We start from the raw sequence: 17,065 nt of genomic DNA on the forward strand, positions 1-17,065 counted from the left end.
GAACAGCCACACACATGGCAGCCTGACACAGGGTCACTCACAGAACAGCCACACACATGGCAGCCTGATACAGGGTCACTCACAGAACAGCCACACACATGGCAGCCTGACACAGGGTCACTCACAGAACAGCCACACACATGGCAGCCTGACACAGGGTCACTCACAGAACAGCCACACACAACAGCAGCCTGACACAGGGTCACTCACAGAACAGCCACACACAACAGCAGCCTGACACAGGGTCACTCACAGAACAGCCACACACATGGCAGCCTGACACAGGGTCACTCACAGAACAGCCACACACATGGCAGCCTGACACAGGGTCACTCACAGAACAGCCACACACATGGCAGCCTGACACAGGGTCACTCACAGAACAGCCACACACATGGCAGCCTGACACAGGGTCACTCACAGAACAGCCACACACATGGCAGCCTGACACAGGGTCACTCACAGAACAGCCACACACAACAGCAGCCTGACACAGGGTCACTCACAGAACAGCCACACACATGGCAGCCTGACACAGGGTCACTCACAGAACAGCCACACACAACAGCAGCCTGACACAGGGTCACTCACAGAACAGCCACACACATGGCAGCCTGACACAGGGTCACTCACAGAACAGCCACACACATGGCAGCCTGACACAGGGTCACTCACAGAACAGCCACACACATGGCAGCCTGACACAGGGTCACTCACAGAACAGCCACACACATGGCAGCCTGACACAGGGTCACTCACAGAACAGCCACACACATGGCAGCCTGACACAGGGTCACTCACAGAACAGCCACACACATGGCAGCCTGACACAGGGTCACTCACAGAACAGCCACACACATGGCAGCCTGACACAGGGTCACTCACAGAACAGCCACACACAACAGCAGCCTGACACAGGGTCACTCACAGAACAGCCACACACATGGCAGCCTGACACAGGGTCACTCACAGAACAGCCACACACATGGCAGCCTGACACAGGGTCACTCACAGAACAGTCACACACAACAGCAGCCTGACACAGGGTCACTCACAGAACAGCCACACACATGGCAGCCTGACACAGGGTCACTCACAGAACAGCCACACACATGGCAACCTGACACAGGGTCACTCACAGAACAGCCACACACAACAGCAGCCTGACACAGGGTCACTCACAGAACAGTCACACACATGGCAGCCTGACACAGGGTCACTCACAGAACAGCCACACACAACAGCAGCCTGACACAGGGTCACTCACAGAACAGCCACACACATGGCAGCCTGACACAGGGTCACTCACAGAACAGCCACACACATGGCAGCCTGACACAGGGTCACTCACAGAACAGCCACACACAACAGCAGCCTGACACAGGGTCACTCACAGAACAGCCACACACAACAGCAGCCTGACACAGGGTCACTCACAGAACAGCCACACACATGGCAGCCTGACACAGGGTCACTCACAGAACAGCCACACACATGGCAGCCTGACACAGGGTCACTCACAGAACAGCCACACACATGGCAGCCTGACACAGGGTCACTCACAGAACAGCCACACACACAGGCAGCCCTGACACAGGGTCACTCACAGAACAGCCACACACAACAGCAGCCTGACACAGGGTCACTCACAGAACAGCCACACACATGGCAGCCTGACACAGGGTCACTCACAGAACAGCCACACACATGGCAGCCTGACACAGGGTCACTCACAGAACAGCCACACACATGGCAGCCTGACACAGGGTCACTCACAGAACAGCCACACACATGGCAGCCTGACACAGGGTCACTCACAGAACAGCCACACACAACAGCAGCCTGACACAGGGTCACTCACAGAACAGCCACACACATGGCAGCCTGACACAGGGTCACTCACAGAACAGCCACACACACTGCAGCCTGACACAGGGTCACTCACAGAACAGCCACACACAACAGCAGCCTGACACAGGGTCACTCACAGAACAGCCACACACATGGCAGCCTGACACAGGGTCACTCACAGAACAGCCACACACAACAGCAGCCTGACACAGGGTCACTCACAGAACAGCCACACACAACAGCAGCCTGACACAGGGTCACTCACAGAACAGCCACACACATGGCAGCCTGACACAGGGTCACTCACAGAACAGCCACACACAACAGCAGCCTGACACAGGGTCACTCACAGAACAGCCACACAACAGCAGCCTGACACAGGGTCACTCACAGAACAGCCACACACATGGCAGCCTGACACAGGGTCACTCACAGAACAGCCACACACATGGCAGCCTGACACAGGGTCACTCACAGAACAGCCACACACAACAGCAGCCTGACACAGGGTCACTCACAGCCACACTCAATCAAATCCGACTCTTGGGTTGTTTTTTTCCTTTGGGCTCTCAAACAAACTAACAGTAAACAAATGAAAAGCACTCACGCACACAGAAAGCTTTTGTTCAAGAAAATAACATGGAACGAAATAAGGTTCAAAGCTTCTTTGAAATAACATGGAATAAACACAGTGTCTGTACACCCACTTTCTTTGAAATAACATGGAACACAGTGTCTATGCACAGATTGGTACAAAGCTTTCTTTGAAATAACATGGAACACATTGTCTGTGCACACACTGGTCCGAAGCTGTCTTTGAAATAACATGGAACAAACACATTGTCTGTGCACACACTGAAGCTTTTTCCTCTCATGAAAATGAACAAAAGAAACAAAAAACAAAAAGCATATGGTCACCAAAAGCTTCCTCTCCGATAAGTAAATCATAACAAAATGGACATAAGCTGTATGCACACACACACACACACACACTGAAGTGTTTCTTGTCAGGCAACACAATTAACAGAAAACAAGATAAAAACAGATTTTTTTAAAAGGACTGCGCAGACAAAAGCCAGTTTTTGGGGTAGGGAAATAAACACAAAGCAAGTTCAATGGTCTGTATGCACATTAACATAGAACATGAGCACAGCCTGAACACAGCCTGAATCTGTATGCACACAAACATGGAGCAACATGAACACTGCCTGAATCTGTATGCACACAAACATGGAACACAGTGAACACTGCCTAAAATCTGTATGCACACAAACATGGAACACCATGAACACAGCCTGAATCTGCATGCACACAAACATGGAACACCGTGAACACTGCCTGAATCTGCATGCACACAAACATGGAACACCGTGAACACTGCCTGAATCTGTATGCACACAAACATGGAACACCGTGAACACTGCCTGAATCTGTATGCACACAAACATGGAACACCGTGAACACTGCCTGAATCTGTATGCACACAAACATGGAACACCGTGAACACTGCCTGAATCTGTATGCACACAAACATGGAACAACGTGAACACTGCCTGAATCTGTATGCACACAAACATGGAACACCATGAACACAGCCTGAATCTGTATGCACACAAACATGGAACACCGTGAACACTGCAATTAGTCTGCCTGTGAATGTGTGTGTGCGTGCGCGTGCGCACATGCTAATGCTGATATGAAGTGCATACAAGTAATACATGATTTATGAAGAGCCAGGCCAGACATGTGAACAGGAGTGTCAGTTGACTTTTGTAAAGAGTTAACATCTGACCATCCAACCCACTCACATCACAACATACATCTGCCTGTGCATACACATACACTCCTCTTACACATGTCCACACACACACACACACACACACACACACACACACACACACACACACACAGATGCACATCATGCCAAACAACCAACGCACAGATATCTGTCCACACAGATATAGAAATGAATCAACACTTCACAACACAGTTGTTGGCTATAAGGCGTTCTGTTCACACTGACAAACATAGAAATGACACAACACTTCACAACACAGTTGTTGGCTATAAGGCGTTCTGTTCACACTGACAGACATAGAAATGACACAACACTTCACAACACAGTTGTTGGCTATAAGGCGTTCTGTTCACACTGACAGACATAGAAATGACACAACACTTCACAACACAGTTGTTGGCGATAAGGTGTTCTGTTCACACTGACAGACATAGAAATGACACAACACTTCACAACACAGTTGTTGGCTATAGTATAAGGCGTTCTGTTCACACTGACAGACATAGAAATGACACAACACTTCACAACACAGTTGTTGGCGATAAGGTGTTCTGTTCACACTGACAGACATAGAAATGACACAACACTTCACAACACAGTTGTTGGCTGTAAGGCGTTCTGTTCACACTGACAGACAGACATAGAAATGACACAACACTTCACAACACAGTTGTTGGCTATAGTATAAGGTGTTCTGTTCACACTGACAGACATAGAAATGACACAACACTTCACAACACAGTTGTTGGCTATAGTATAAGGTGTTCTGTTCACACTGACAGACATAGAAATGACACAACACTTCACAACACAGTTGTTGGCTATAGTATAAGGTGTTCTGTTCACACTGACAGACATAGAAATGACACAACACTTCATAACACAGTTGTTGGCTATAAGGTGTTCTGTTCACACTGACAGACAGACATAGAAATGACACAACACTTCACAACACAGTTGTTGGCGATAAGGTGTTCTGTTCACACTGACAGACATAGAAATGACACAACACTTCACAACACAGTTGTTGGCTATAGTATAAGGCGTTCTGTTCACACTGACAGACATAGAAATGACACAACACTTCACAACACAGTTGTTGGCGATAAGGTGTTCTGTTCACACTGACAGACATAGAAATGACACAACACTTCACAACACAGTTGTTGGCGATAAGGTGTTCTGTTCACACTGACAGACATAGAAATGACACAACACTTCACAACACAGTTGTTGGCGATAAGGTGATCTGTTCACACTGACAGACATAGAAATGACACAACACTTCACAACACAGTTGTTGGCTATAGTATAAGGTGATCTGTTCACACTGACAGACATAGAAATGACACAACACTTCACAACACAGTTGTTGGCTATAGTATAAGGTGTTCTGTTCAAACTGACAGACATAGAAATGACACAACACTTCACAACACAGTTGTTGGCGATAAGGTGTTCTGTTCACACTGACAGACATAGAAATGACACAACACTTCACAACACAGTTGTTGGCTATAAGGCGTTCTGTTCACACTGACAGACATAGAAATGACACAACACTTCACAACACAGTTGTTGGCTATAGTATAAGGTGTTCTGTTCACACTGACAGACAGACATAGAAATGACACAACACTTCACAACACAGTTGTTGGCTATAAGGCGTTCTGTTCACACTGACAGACATAGAAATGACACAACACTTCACAACACAGTTGTTGGCTATAGTATAAGGTGTTCTGTTCACACTGACAGACATAGAAATGACACAACACTTCACAACACAGTTGTTGGCTATAGTATAAGGCGTTCTGTTCACACTGACAGACATAGAAATGACACAACACTTCACAACACAGTTGTTGGCGATAAGGTGTTCTGTTCACACTGACAGACATAGAAATGACACAACACTTCACAACACAGCTGTTGGCTGTAAGGTGTTCTGTTCAAACTGACAGACATAGAAACGACACAACACTTCACAACACAGTTGTTGGCGATAAGGTGTTCTGTTCACACTGACAGACATAGAAATGACACAACACTTCACAACACAGTTGTTGGCTATAGTATAAGGTGTTCTGTTCACACTGACAGACATAGAAATGACACAACACTTCACAACACAGTTGTTGGCTATAGTATAAGGTGTTCTGTTCACACTGACAGACATAGAAATGACACAACACTTCACAACACAGCTGTTGGCTGTAAGGTGTTCTGTTCAAACTGACAGACATAGAAACGACACAACAAAGTTGAAAAGACCATAAGATGTTGAAACTCACAGACATCACGAACTTCGGGTATGACAATGCTTGCAAAAGTCTTTTTCCAGTTTCAGTCACACAATGCTTAAGACAACATAGCAACACACACACAAACAACATGCACGCTAAAGTTTCAGGAAACACTCAACATAGCAACACACAGACACAAAACGCATGCTTTATAAAAAAAAAAATCAAGACTAATAAGAGAAATGCTTGCACATGCAGTGAAAGCAAATCTTTTTCAAAATGCCCTGGGTTCCATACATCTATGATCTACCTATGAATAAGTGATCCTACAAAACTGGCTCAAGCCAAGTTAACCAATCATTTTAACAGAGCAACTAACACAAAAACGCCCTGAACACACACACAAAAGCAATGTCAATCAATGAAACGAAACAAAATGAGCAGCTTTATTTCAAGGCACTCTCTGCATACCATGAGAGCAATGTCTGAATCTGAATATCACAACCCTTTTTCATCCTTCTGTCTCTGTGCGCTGACTCTCCCATGACTACGTGTACGCAGCAGTGGGCCTTTCCTGCAGGACCCTTTTTACCATGTAGGCTGTCTCTTTTCATTGGGGACCCTTTCTACCATGTAGGCTGCTCTACTCTCTTTTCATTGGGGACCTTTTTACCATGTAGGCTGTCTCTTTTCATTGGGGACCCTTTCTACCATGTAGGCTGCTCTGCTCTCTTTTCATTGGGGACCTTTCTACCATGTAGGCTGCTACACTCTCTTTTCATTGGGGACCCTTTCTACCATGTAGGCTGCTCTACTCTCTTTTCATTGGGGACCCTTTTTACCATGTAGGCTGTCTCTTTTCATTGGGGACCCTTTCTACCATGTAGGCTGTCTCTTTTCATTGGGGACCCTTTTTACCATGTATGCTGCTCTACTCTCTTTTCATTGGGGACCCTTTCTACCATGTAGGCTGTCTCTTTTCATTGGGGACCCTTTCTACCATGTAGGCTGATCTACTCTCTTTTCATTGGGGACCTTTCTACCATGTAGGCTGCTCTACTCTCTTTTCATTGGGGACCCTTTCTACCATGTAGGCTGCTCTACTCTCTTTTCATTGGGGACCATTTCTACCATGTAGGCTGCTCTACTCCCTTTTCATTGGGGACCCTTTTTACCATGTAGGCTGCTACACTCTTTCATTGGGGACCCTTTCTACCATGTAGGCTGCTCTACTCTCTTTTCATTGAGGACCCTTTTTACCATGTAGGCTGTCTCTTTTCATTGGGGACCCTTTTTACCATGTAGGCTGTCTCTTTTCATTGGGGACCCTTTTTACCATGTAGGCTGTCTCTTTTCATTGGGGACCCTTTTTACCATGTAGGCTGCTACACTCTCTTTTCATTGAGTACTCTTTCTACCATGTAGGCTGCTCTACTCTCTTTTCATTGGGGACCCTTTCTACCATGTAGGCTGCTCTACTCTCTTTTCATTGGGGACCCTTTCTACCATGTAGGCTGTCTCTTTTCATTGGGGACCCTTTCTACCATGTAGGCTGCTCTACTCTCTTTTCATTGGGGACCCTTTCTACCATGTAGGCTGTCTCTTTTCATTGGGGACCCTTTCTACCATGTAGGCTGCTCTACTCTCTTTTCATTGAGGACTCTTTCTACCATGTAGGCTGCTCTACTCTCTTTTCATTGGGGACCCTTTTTACCATGTAGGCTGCTACACTCTCTTTTCATTGGGGGCCCTTTCTACCATGTAGGCTGTCTCTTTTCATTGGGGACCCTTTCTACCATGTAGGCTGCTCTACTCTCTTTTCATTGGGGACCCTTTCTACCATGTAGGCTGCTCTACTCTCTTTTCATTGGGGACCCTTTCTACCATGTAGGCTGCTCTACTCTCTTTTCATTGGGGACCATTTCTACCATGTAGGCTGCTCTACTCTCTTTTGATTGAGGACCCTTTTTACCATGTAGGCTGCTCTACTCTCTTTTCATTGGGGACCCTTTCTACCATGTAGGCTGCTCTACTCTCTTTTCATTGGGGACCCTTTCTACCATGTAGGCTGCTACACTCTCTTTTCATTGGGGACCCTTTCTACCATGTAGGCTGCTCTACTCTCTTTTCATTGGGGACCCTTTCTACCATGTAGGCTGCTATACTCTCTTTTCATTGAGGACCCTTTTTACCATGTAGGCTGCTCTACTCTCTTTTCATTGGGGACCATTTCTACCATGTAGGCTGCTCTACTCTCTTTTCATTGAGGACTCTTTCTACCATGTAGGCTGCTCTACTCTCTTTTCATTGAGGACCCTTCTTACCATGTAGGCTGCTCTGCTCTCTTTTCATTGGGGACCCTTTCTACCATGTAGGCTGCTCTACTCTCTTTTGATTGAGGACCCTTTTTACCATGTATGCTGCTCTACTCTCTTTTCATTGGGGACCCTTTTTACCATGTAGGCTGCTCTACTCTCTTTTCATTGGGGACCCTTTCTACCATGTAGGCTGCTACACTCTCTTTTCATTGGGGACCCTTTCTACCATGTAGGCTGCTCTACTCTCTTTTCATTGGGGACCCTTTCTACCATGTAGGCTGCTATACTCTCTTTTCATTGAGGACCCTTTTTACCATGTAGGCTGCTCTACTCTCTTTTCATTGGGGACCATTTCTACCATGTAGGCTGCTCTACTCTCTTTTCATTGAGGACTCTTTCTACCATGTAGGCTGCTCTACTCTCTTTTCATTGAGGACCCTTCTTACCATGTAGGCTGCTCTGCTCTCTTTTCATTGGGGACCCTTTCTACCATGTAGGCTGCTATACTCTCTTTTCATTGAGGACCCTTCTTACCACTTGGCTGCTGCACCCATCTCACCCAGGCTACTTTCAGCTGTCACACTCACTCTGCTATAGGGCAGTGCCATGCACAAAACAAAAATCTCTTCCACTTTCATGGTGACTTCAGATCACTTTCCATTTAGCAAAAAAAAAAAAAACAAAAAAAAAAACCCGAAGAATGCTTGATCAAATGACAAAGAAGAAGAAATGATTTCAAAGACTACTGAAAAATTTAACTGAGATCCTGAAAATAGATTGTGACAGCGCAACATGACTTCATCAAGTGTTTTTCTCACAAGAGATATGTTGATAACAATGGGTAGGAAATCATGCGAAAAGTAGCAATGTTGCTTGACACAAGACGAGAATGTCTCCACAAAAAGCTGAGTGAGATTTTTTTTTCTTTTCTTTTCTAAATTCAGAGATTCTGAATGCATGCAACAAAGAACACAGCTAATTCAGCAACAGTGTGCTAACACAAATCTGCCTGCCTGTGTTTGTCTTCTGAACTGACATACATCCACCACTATGTGAGTGGCAGAAGATGAACAATGAAAAAACACATGACCCTCTAAAGCTGCTTGATTTTCATTCAATCCCCCCTACCTTTGGAAACATCTGATCAACTATCCGCCAACAGCTGCACAATTGAACCACCAACTTTCATAGTGTAACCCCTTCCCCAACCAAGGTAGCACCTCTACATACAGGAAAAGTGTAACAATGACACAACTCCAACAACACAGGAAACCATTGACACAACATCCATGCACCATCTACGGTAGACTTTTCAAATCTGTGCACCACACAAACCACTGACACAAGAAACAACAGCCACACCCAGAGGGGTGCATACCTCCAGACTCTGGCATGATGACAGTGCCGTTGCGGATCATTCGTTGCCGCAGCTCCGCCATCTCGGCGTCCTTGATCAGCACTTTGGCCTCCAGCTCCGCAATGTGTCTCTGCACAGCAAAGGTCAAGGTCAGAGTCATTCATCATCATCATCTTCAGTCATGTCAAACACAAGGACATGTACACCTGCACAGGAAAGCCAAGGTCACTTCACTCCTCATTATTTTCATTCACGTCACTCCTCTTCATCTCCAGTCATGTCAAACACAAGGACAAGGTCTCTGAATAGGAAAGGTCAAGGTCAGGGTCAATCCTCATCATCTTCATGTCAAATACAAGGACAAGTCTCTGCATAGGAAAGGTCAAGGTAACTCCTCTTCATCTCCATTCATGTCAAACGCAATGACAAGTCTCTACACAGAAAGGTAATGGTCAGTCATCATCTTCCTGTCAAATACAAGGACAAGTCTGCATAGGAAAGGTCAAAGTCAAGGTAACCCCTCTTCATCTCCACTCATGTCAAACACTTGGACATGTGTCTGCACATTAGGTCAATGTCAGGGTCACTTAACACATCATCTTCGGTCACTTCAAACAGAACACAAGTCTGCACTGCAGAAGTCAAGGTCAGGGTCACTCCTCATCATCTTCATCCATGTGAAACCCCAGGACACACGTCTGCATATCAACAGTCAAGGTCAGTGTCATCTTCTTTCATCATCTTCATTTACTTCAAACAGGATGTATCAACTGAGCCAAAAGTTCCATTTACTTCAAACAAGACATGTGTCAACAGAGCTGAAAGTACCCAAACAACTTACAAGTAGCAAAGTTTGAATCAGAGTTCAGACCAACAACAACAAAAGCTGGAAAAAAAAATTGATAAAAGATTTTGATTGTTTTTTCCTAGTTCCTGTGGCTTCAGTTGCATGCAAGTCCATGGAGCGCAAGGTTGCTCTTTTTCTTCGATTTTTCTTCTTCTTTTTTTCCACTTCTTTTTTAATTTTTTTCTTAGATAATAAAAGAGTTGGATGTGACAAGTTTCTAGAGTCAGTCAGGGAGTCAGTACTTATAAAGCGCCCATCCTCAAAAAGGTGATGATGATGATATGAGTACTTATAAAGTCTGACCACATCCCCCACCCCTAACTAATGGACACTGACCACATCCCCCACCCCTAACTAATGGACAGTCTGACCACATCCCCCACCCCTAACTAATGGACAGTCTGACCACATCCCCCACCCCTATCTAATGGGCAGTCTGACCACATCCCTCACCCCTATCTAATGGGCAGTCTGACCACATCCCCCACCCCTACCTAATGGACAGTCTGACCACATCCCCCACCCCTATTTAATGGACAGTCTGACCACATCCCTCACCCATATCTAATGGGCACCTTTTATTCACCTTTTTTTTTTCCCCCCTCAAGGGCTGACTAAGCGCGTTGGGTTACGCTGCTGGTCAGGCATCTGCTTGGCAGATGTGGTGTAGCGTATATGGATATGTCCGAACGCAGTGACGCCTCCTTGAGCTACTGAAACTGAAACTAATGGGCAGTCTGACCACATCCCCCCTATCTAATGGACAGTCTGACCACATCCCCCCTATCTAATGGACAGTCTGACCACATCCCCCACCCCTATCTAATGGGCAGTCTGACCACATCCCGCACCCCTAACTAATGGACAGTCTGACCACATCCCGCACCCCTAACTAATGGACAGTCTGACCACATCCCGCACCCCTAACTAATGGACAGTCTGACCACATCCCCCACCCCTAACTAATGGGCAGTCTGACCACATCCCGCACCCCTAACTAATGGGCAGTCTGACCACATCCCCCCTAACTAATGGACAGTCTGACCACATCCCCCACCCCTAACTAATGGACAGTCTGACCACATCCCCCACCCCTAACTAATGGACAGTCTGACCACATCCCCCACCCCTATCTAATGGGCAGTCTGACCACATCCCCCACCCCTATCTAATGGGCAGTCTGACCACATCCCGCACCCCTAACTAATGGACAGTCTGACCACATCCCGCACCCCTATCTAATGGACAGTCTGACCACATCCCCCACCCCTATCTAATGGACAGTCTGACCACATCCCCCACCCCTATCTAATGGACAGTCTGACCACATCCCGCACCCCTAACTAATGGACAGTCTGACCACATCCCCCACCCCTATCTAATGGGCAGTCTGACCACATCCCCCACCCCTAACTAATGGGCAGTCTGACCACATCCCCCACCCCTATCTAATGGGCAGTCTGACCACATCCCCCACCCCTATCTAATGGGCAGTCTGACCACATCCCCGACCCCTAACTAATGGACAGTCTGACCACATCCCCCACCCCTAACTAATGGACAGTCTGACCACATCCCCCACCCCTATCTAATGGACAGTCTGACCACATCCCCCACCCCTAACTAATGGACAGTCTGACCACATCCCCCACCCCTAACTAATGGACAGTCTGACCACATCCCCCACCCCTATCTAATGGACAGTCTGACCACATCCCCCCTATCTAATGGACAGTCTGACCACATCCCCCACCCCTAACTAATGGACAGTCTGACCACATCCCGCACCCCTATCTAATAGACAGACCACATCCCCCACCCCTAACTAATGGACAGTCTGACCACATCCCCCACCCCTATTTAATGGACAGTCTGACCACATCCCTCACCCCTATCTAATGGGAGTCTGACCACATCCCGCACCCCTAACTAATGGACAGTCTGACCACATCCCCCACCCCTATTTAATGGACAGTCTGACCACATCCCTCACCCATATCTAATGGGCACCTTTTATTCACCTTTTTTTTTTCCCCCCTCAAGGGCTGACTAAGCGCGTTGGGTTACGCTGCTGGTCAGGCATCTGCTTGGCAGATGTGGTGTAGCGTATATGGATATGTCCGAACGCAGTGACGCCTCCTTGAGCTACTGAAACTGAAACTAATGGGCAGTCTGACCACATCCCCCCTATCTAATGGACAGTCTGACCACATCCCCCCTATCTAATGGACAGTCTGACCACATCCCCCACCCCTATCTAATGGGCAGTCTGACCACATCCCGCACCCCTAACTAATGGACAGTCTGACCACATCCCTCACCCCTATCTAATGGGCAGTCTGACCACATCCCCCCTATCTAATGGACAGTCTGACCACATCCCCCACCCCTATCTAATGGACAGTCTGACCACATCCCCCACCCCTATCTAATGGACAGTCTGACCACATCCCCCACCCCTATCTAATGGACAGTCTGACCACATCCCCCACCCCTATCTAATGGGCAGTCTGACCACATCCCCCACCCCTAACTAATGGGCAGTCTGACCACATCCCCCACCCCTATCTAATGGGCAGTCTGACCACATCCCGCACCCCTATCTAATGGACAGTCTGACCACATCCCCCACCCCTATCTAATGGACAGTCTGACCACATCCCCCACCCCTATCTAATGGGCAGTCTGACCACATCCCCCACCCCTATCTAATGGGCAGTCTGACCCCCCTCCCCCACCCTTATCTCACCTGGCAGTGCCCACACCTTTCCTTACCTGAGCTGCCCTGCATCGTTCATCCAGCTCTCGGCGGTCCTTTTCTGCTGCCGCCAATTTCAGTTTGAGGCTGGAGATCTCGGCCATCAGATCCAGCTTGTGGGTCTCCAGGGACGAGTGGGTCAACAGTTCCTGAAACACAGGTATGGTTGTCATGGTCACTGTGACAGTAACACCTATTGAAACACACCTTGGAAACACCACTGTTCCTGAAAATGAAACACAGGTATGGTTTCATGGTCACTGTGACAGTAACACCTGTTGAAACACATCTTGGAAACACCACTGTTCCTGAAAATGAAACACAGGTATGGTTTCATGGTCACTGTGACAGTAACACCTGTTGAAACACACCTTGGAAACACCACTGTTCCTGAAAATGAAACACAGGTATGGTTTCATGGTCACTGTGACAGTAACACCTGTTGAAACACACCTTGGAAACACCACTGTTCCTGAAAATGAAACACAGGTATGGTTTCATGGTCACTGTGACAGTAACACCTGTTGAAACACACCTTGGAAACACCACTGTTCCTGAAAGTGAAACATGAGTATGGTTGTCATGGTCACTGACAGTCAACACCTGTTGAAACACACCTTGGAAACACCACTGTTCCTGAAAGTGAAACATGAGTATGGTTGTCATGGTCACTGACAGTAACACCTGTTGAAACACACCTTGGAAACACCACTGTTCCTGAAAGTGAAACATGAGTATGGTTGTCATGGTCACTGACAGTAACACCTGTTGAAACACACCTTGGAAACACCACTGTTCCTGAAAGTGAAACATGAGTATGGTTGTCATGGTCACTGACAGTAACACCTGTTGAAACACACCTTGGAAACACCAGTCATTGTAACAATCAGGGAACAGAAAAGGTTGTGGGGATATGTGTGAATATGGGAGAAAGACAGACTGAACGAGATAGTGTGTGCATCATGTGTGTTGTGTTGTGTTGTGTTGTGTTGTGTTGTGTTATGGTGTGTGTGTGTGTGTGTGTGTGTGTGTGTGAGCATGAGTAAGTTCATCATGTGTGAATCCTTTTGAGTACAGATGCCTGTACTTCAGCGGATGCAAAGTGTTGCTTTTCAACCTGATCCTCACCCCAGTACCCCATCAAAACCAGTCCAGAGTAAGGCAAGCAGTAGGATGGAAGAAAGCCCCAAACATACTTGACACTAAAAGAAGACTGTAGTAAAAAAAAAAAATTAAAAAAATTTTTTTTTTAAAGATTCAGTTCAAGTTTCCACCATGACATGGCAACCATTTTGGCGTCAGTCTTACTGCAGTGCACATTTCCAATTCATAAGGTACACACACACATGCATGCATGGCGTCAGTCTTACTGCAGTGCACATTTCCAATTCATAAGGTACACACACACATGCATGCATGGTGTCAGTCTTACTGCAGTGCACATTTCCAATTCATAAGGTACACACACACATGCATGCATGGTGTCAGTCTTACTGCAGTGCACATTTCCAATTCATAAGGTACACACACACATGCATGCATGCACACACAAACACACACACACACATTTTTCCTCCATGAACATTTTGAAATTAAGTGACACTTGGTTTTCCCTTCCTCATCTCCATGTAATCTCATAATAACAATAATAATATCAATCAAACTCCCCAGACAAGTGGAACAATGCTCCTAATTCACCCCTAACAAAACCTTTGTAAAACTAAACATCATATCAATCCACATGGAAGCAGAGATCGAAAATAAAATTCCATCCCAACTCCAACCTAACCGTTCAAACACACACACACAAACACACACAAAGACAGAAAAGCAAAGGACTTTAAGATTGCTTTTCTGCAAGCGAAAGTCTGAATCCAATTTTGTTGATCCATATTTTATGAGGGAGGTGATGGAAGCGTGTTAGCCTGTGGGATGGAGTCAGTGGGCATGTAAGTGAAGAATGATGGTCACAGCACAGCCTGGAATCACTGGGAAACTGCTGTACTGGGCTAACAACCACCCTTACAACATTACAACTACACTAACACCAACCTGAAACTGCTCATACTGGGCTAACAACCACCCTTACAACAACATCACAGCTACACTAACACCAACCTGAAACTGCTCATACTGGGCTAACAACCACCCTTACAACAACATCACAACTACACTAACATCAACCTGAAACTGCTCATACTGGGCTAACCACCACCCTTAAACAATATTACAACCAAACTAACATCAACCTGACACTGCTCATACTGGGCTAACAACCACCCTTACAACAACATCACAACTACACTAACATCAACCTGAAACTGCTCATACTGGGCTAACAACCACCCTTAAACAATATTACAACCAAACTAACATCAACCTGACACTGCTCATACTGGGCTAACAACCACCCTTACAACAACATCACAACTACACTAACATCAACCTGAAACTGCTCATACTGGGCTAACAACCACCCTTAAACAATATTACAACCAAACTAACATCAACCTGACACTGCTCATACTGGGCTAACAACCACCCTTACAACAACATCACAACTACACTAACATCAACCTGAAACTGCTCATACTGGGCTAACAACCACCCTTACAACAACATCACAACTACACTAACATCAACCTGAAACTGCTCATACTGGGCTAACAACCACCCTTACAACAACATCACAACTACACTAACATCAACCTGAAACTGCTCATACTGGGCTAACAACCACCCTTAAACAATATTACAACCAAACTAACATCAACCTGACACTGCTCATACTGGGCTAACAACCACCCTTACAACAACATCACAACTACACTAACACCAACCTGAAACTGCTCATACTGGGCTAACAACCACCCTTACAACAACATCACAACTACACTAACATCAACCTGAAACTGCTCATACTGGGCTAACAACCACCCTTACAACAACATCACAACTACACTAACATCAACCTGAAACTGCTCATACTGGGGTAACCACCACCCTTAAACAATATTACAACCAAACTAACATCAACCTGACACCTACAGTAACAAGAAACACAGCATAACAACAATGTAACAATGATGTGTGTGTGTGTGTGTGTGTGTGTGTGTGTGTGTGTGTGTGTGTGTGTGTGTTGCAAATGTGTCTAACTGTGTACAACTTCACACCAGAGTGGGAGCACACTACACCTGAATCAGAGTGTCCCCAAAACGGAATCAACACCGACACACAGAAACACACACCAACACAGCTAACCAGAAATCTGACACAGTACCACCACACAGTGTGAGACACTACCTACACAATGATATATCTGCTGCTGGCTGGCTGACTGCTTGCTTTTCCCACTCCATGCACACACAATCCACCCTGTGTTGGAACATACAGGGTCCCTGACACTAGTGACAGCCTGTCAATCAATCCCTGACATAAGTGTCGGATGGATGGATGGGTGTAACATTGCAGCACTCCATACCCCTTTTGTGTTTTTTTTCTCGTTTTGTTTTTCTTTTGTTTTGTTTTTCATCATACAGCTGCTGTACCAGGCAAGGAGTATCTCATCCTCAAAACATCTCCCAGTCTCTGAGTCTGCTATATTTTGTCCATCCTCAACACATCTTCCAGTCTCTGTGTCTGCTATATTTTGTCCATCCTCAACACATCTCCCAGTCTCTGTGTCTGCTATACTTTGTCCATCCTCAACACATCTCCCAGTCTCTGTGTCTGCTATACTTTGTCCATCCTCAACACATCTCCCAGTCTCTGTGTCTGCTATACTTTGTCCATCCTCAACACATCTCCCAGCCTCTGAGTCTGCTATATTTTGTCCATCCTCAACACATCTCCCAGTCTCTGTGTCTGCTATACTTTGTCCATCCTCAACA

General features: G+C 46.2%; 1 protein-coding gene across 10 annotated transcripts in view; it reads right to left on the reverse strand.

Moving 5' to 3' along the window:
• Positions 1-17,065, reverse strand: part of LOC143286676 (liprin-beta-1-like) — a 258,254-nt gene that overhangs the window by 87,584 nt on the left and 153,605 nt on the right. For all 10 annotated transcript variants that reach the window (XM_076594315.1, XM_076594314.1, XM_076594320.1 and 7 more), the window contains 2 exons: positions 13,193-13,324; positions 9,592-9,700 (listed from right to left, as the gene is read on the reverse strand). In XM_076594315.1, the coding sequence (XP_076450430.1) occupies positions 9,592-9,700; positions 13,193-13,324 (241 nt within the window). The remainder of the gene's footprint in view (positions 1-9,591; positions 9,701-13,192; positions 13,325-17,065) is intronic.

This window comes from Babylonia areolata, chromosome 10 (genome assembly GCF_041734735.1).
Source record: "Babylonia areolata isolate BAREFJ2019XMU chromosome 10, ASM4173473v1, whole genome shotgun sequence".
NCBI lineage: Eukaryota > Metazoa > Mollusca > Gastropoda > Neogastropoda > Buccinidae > Babylonia > Babylonia areolata.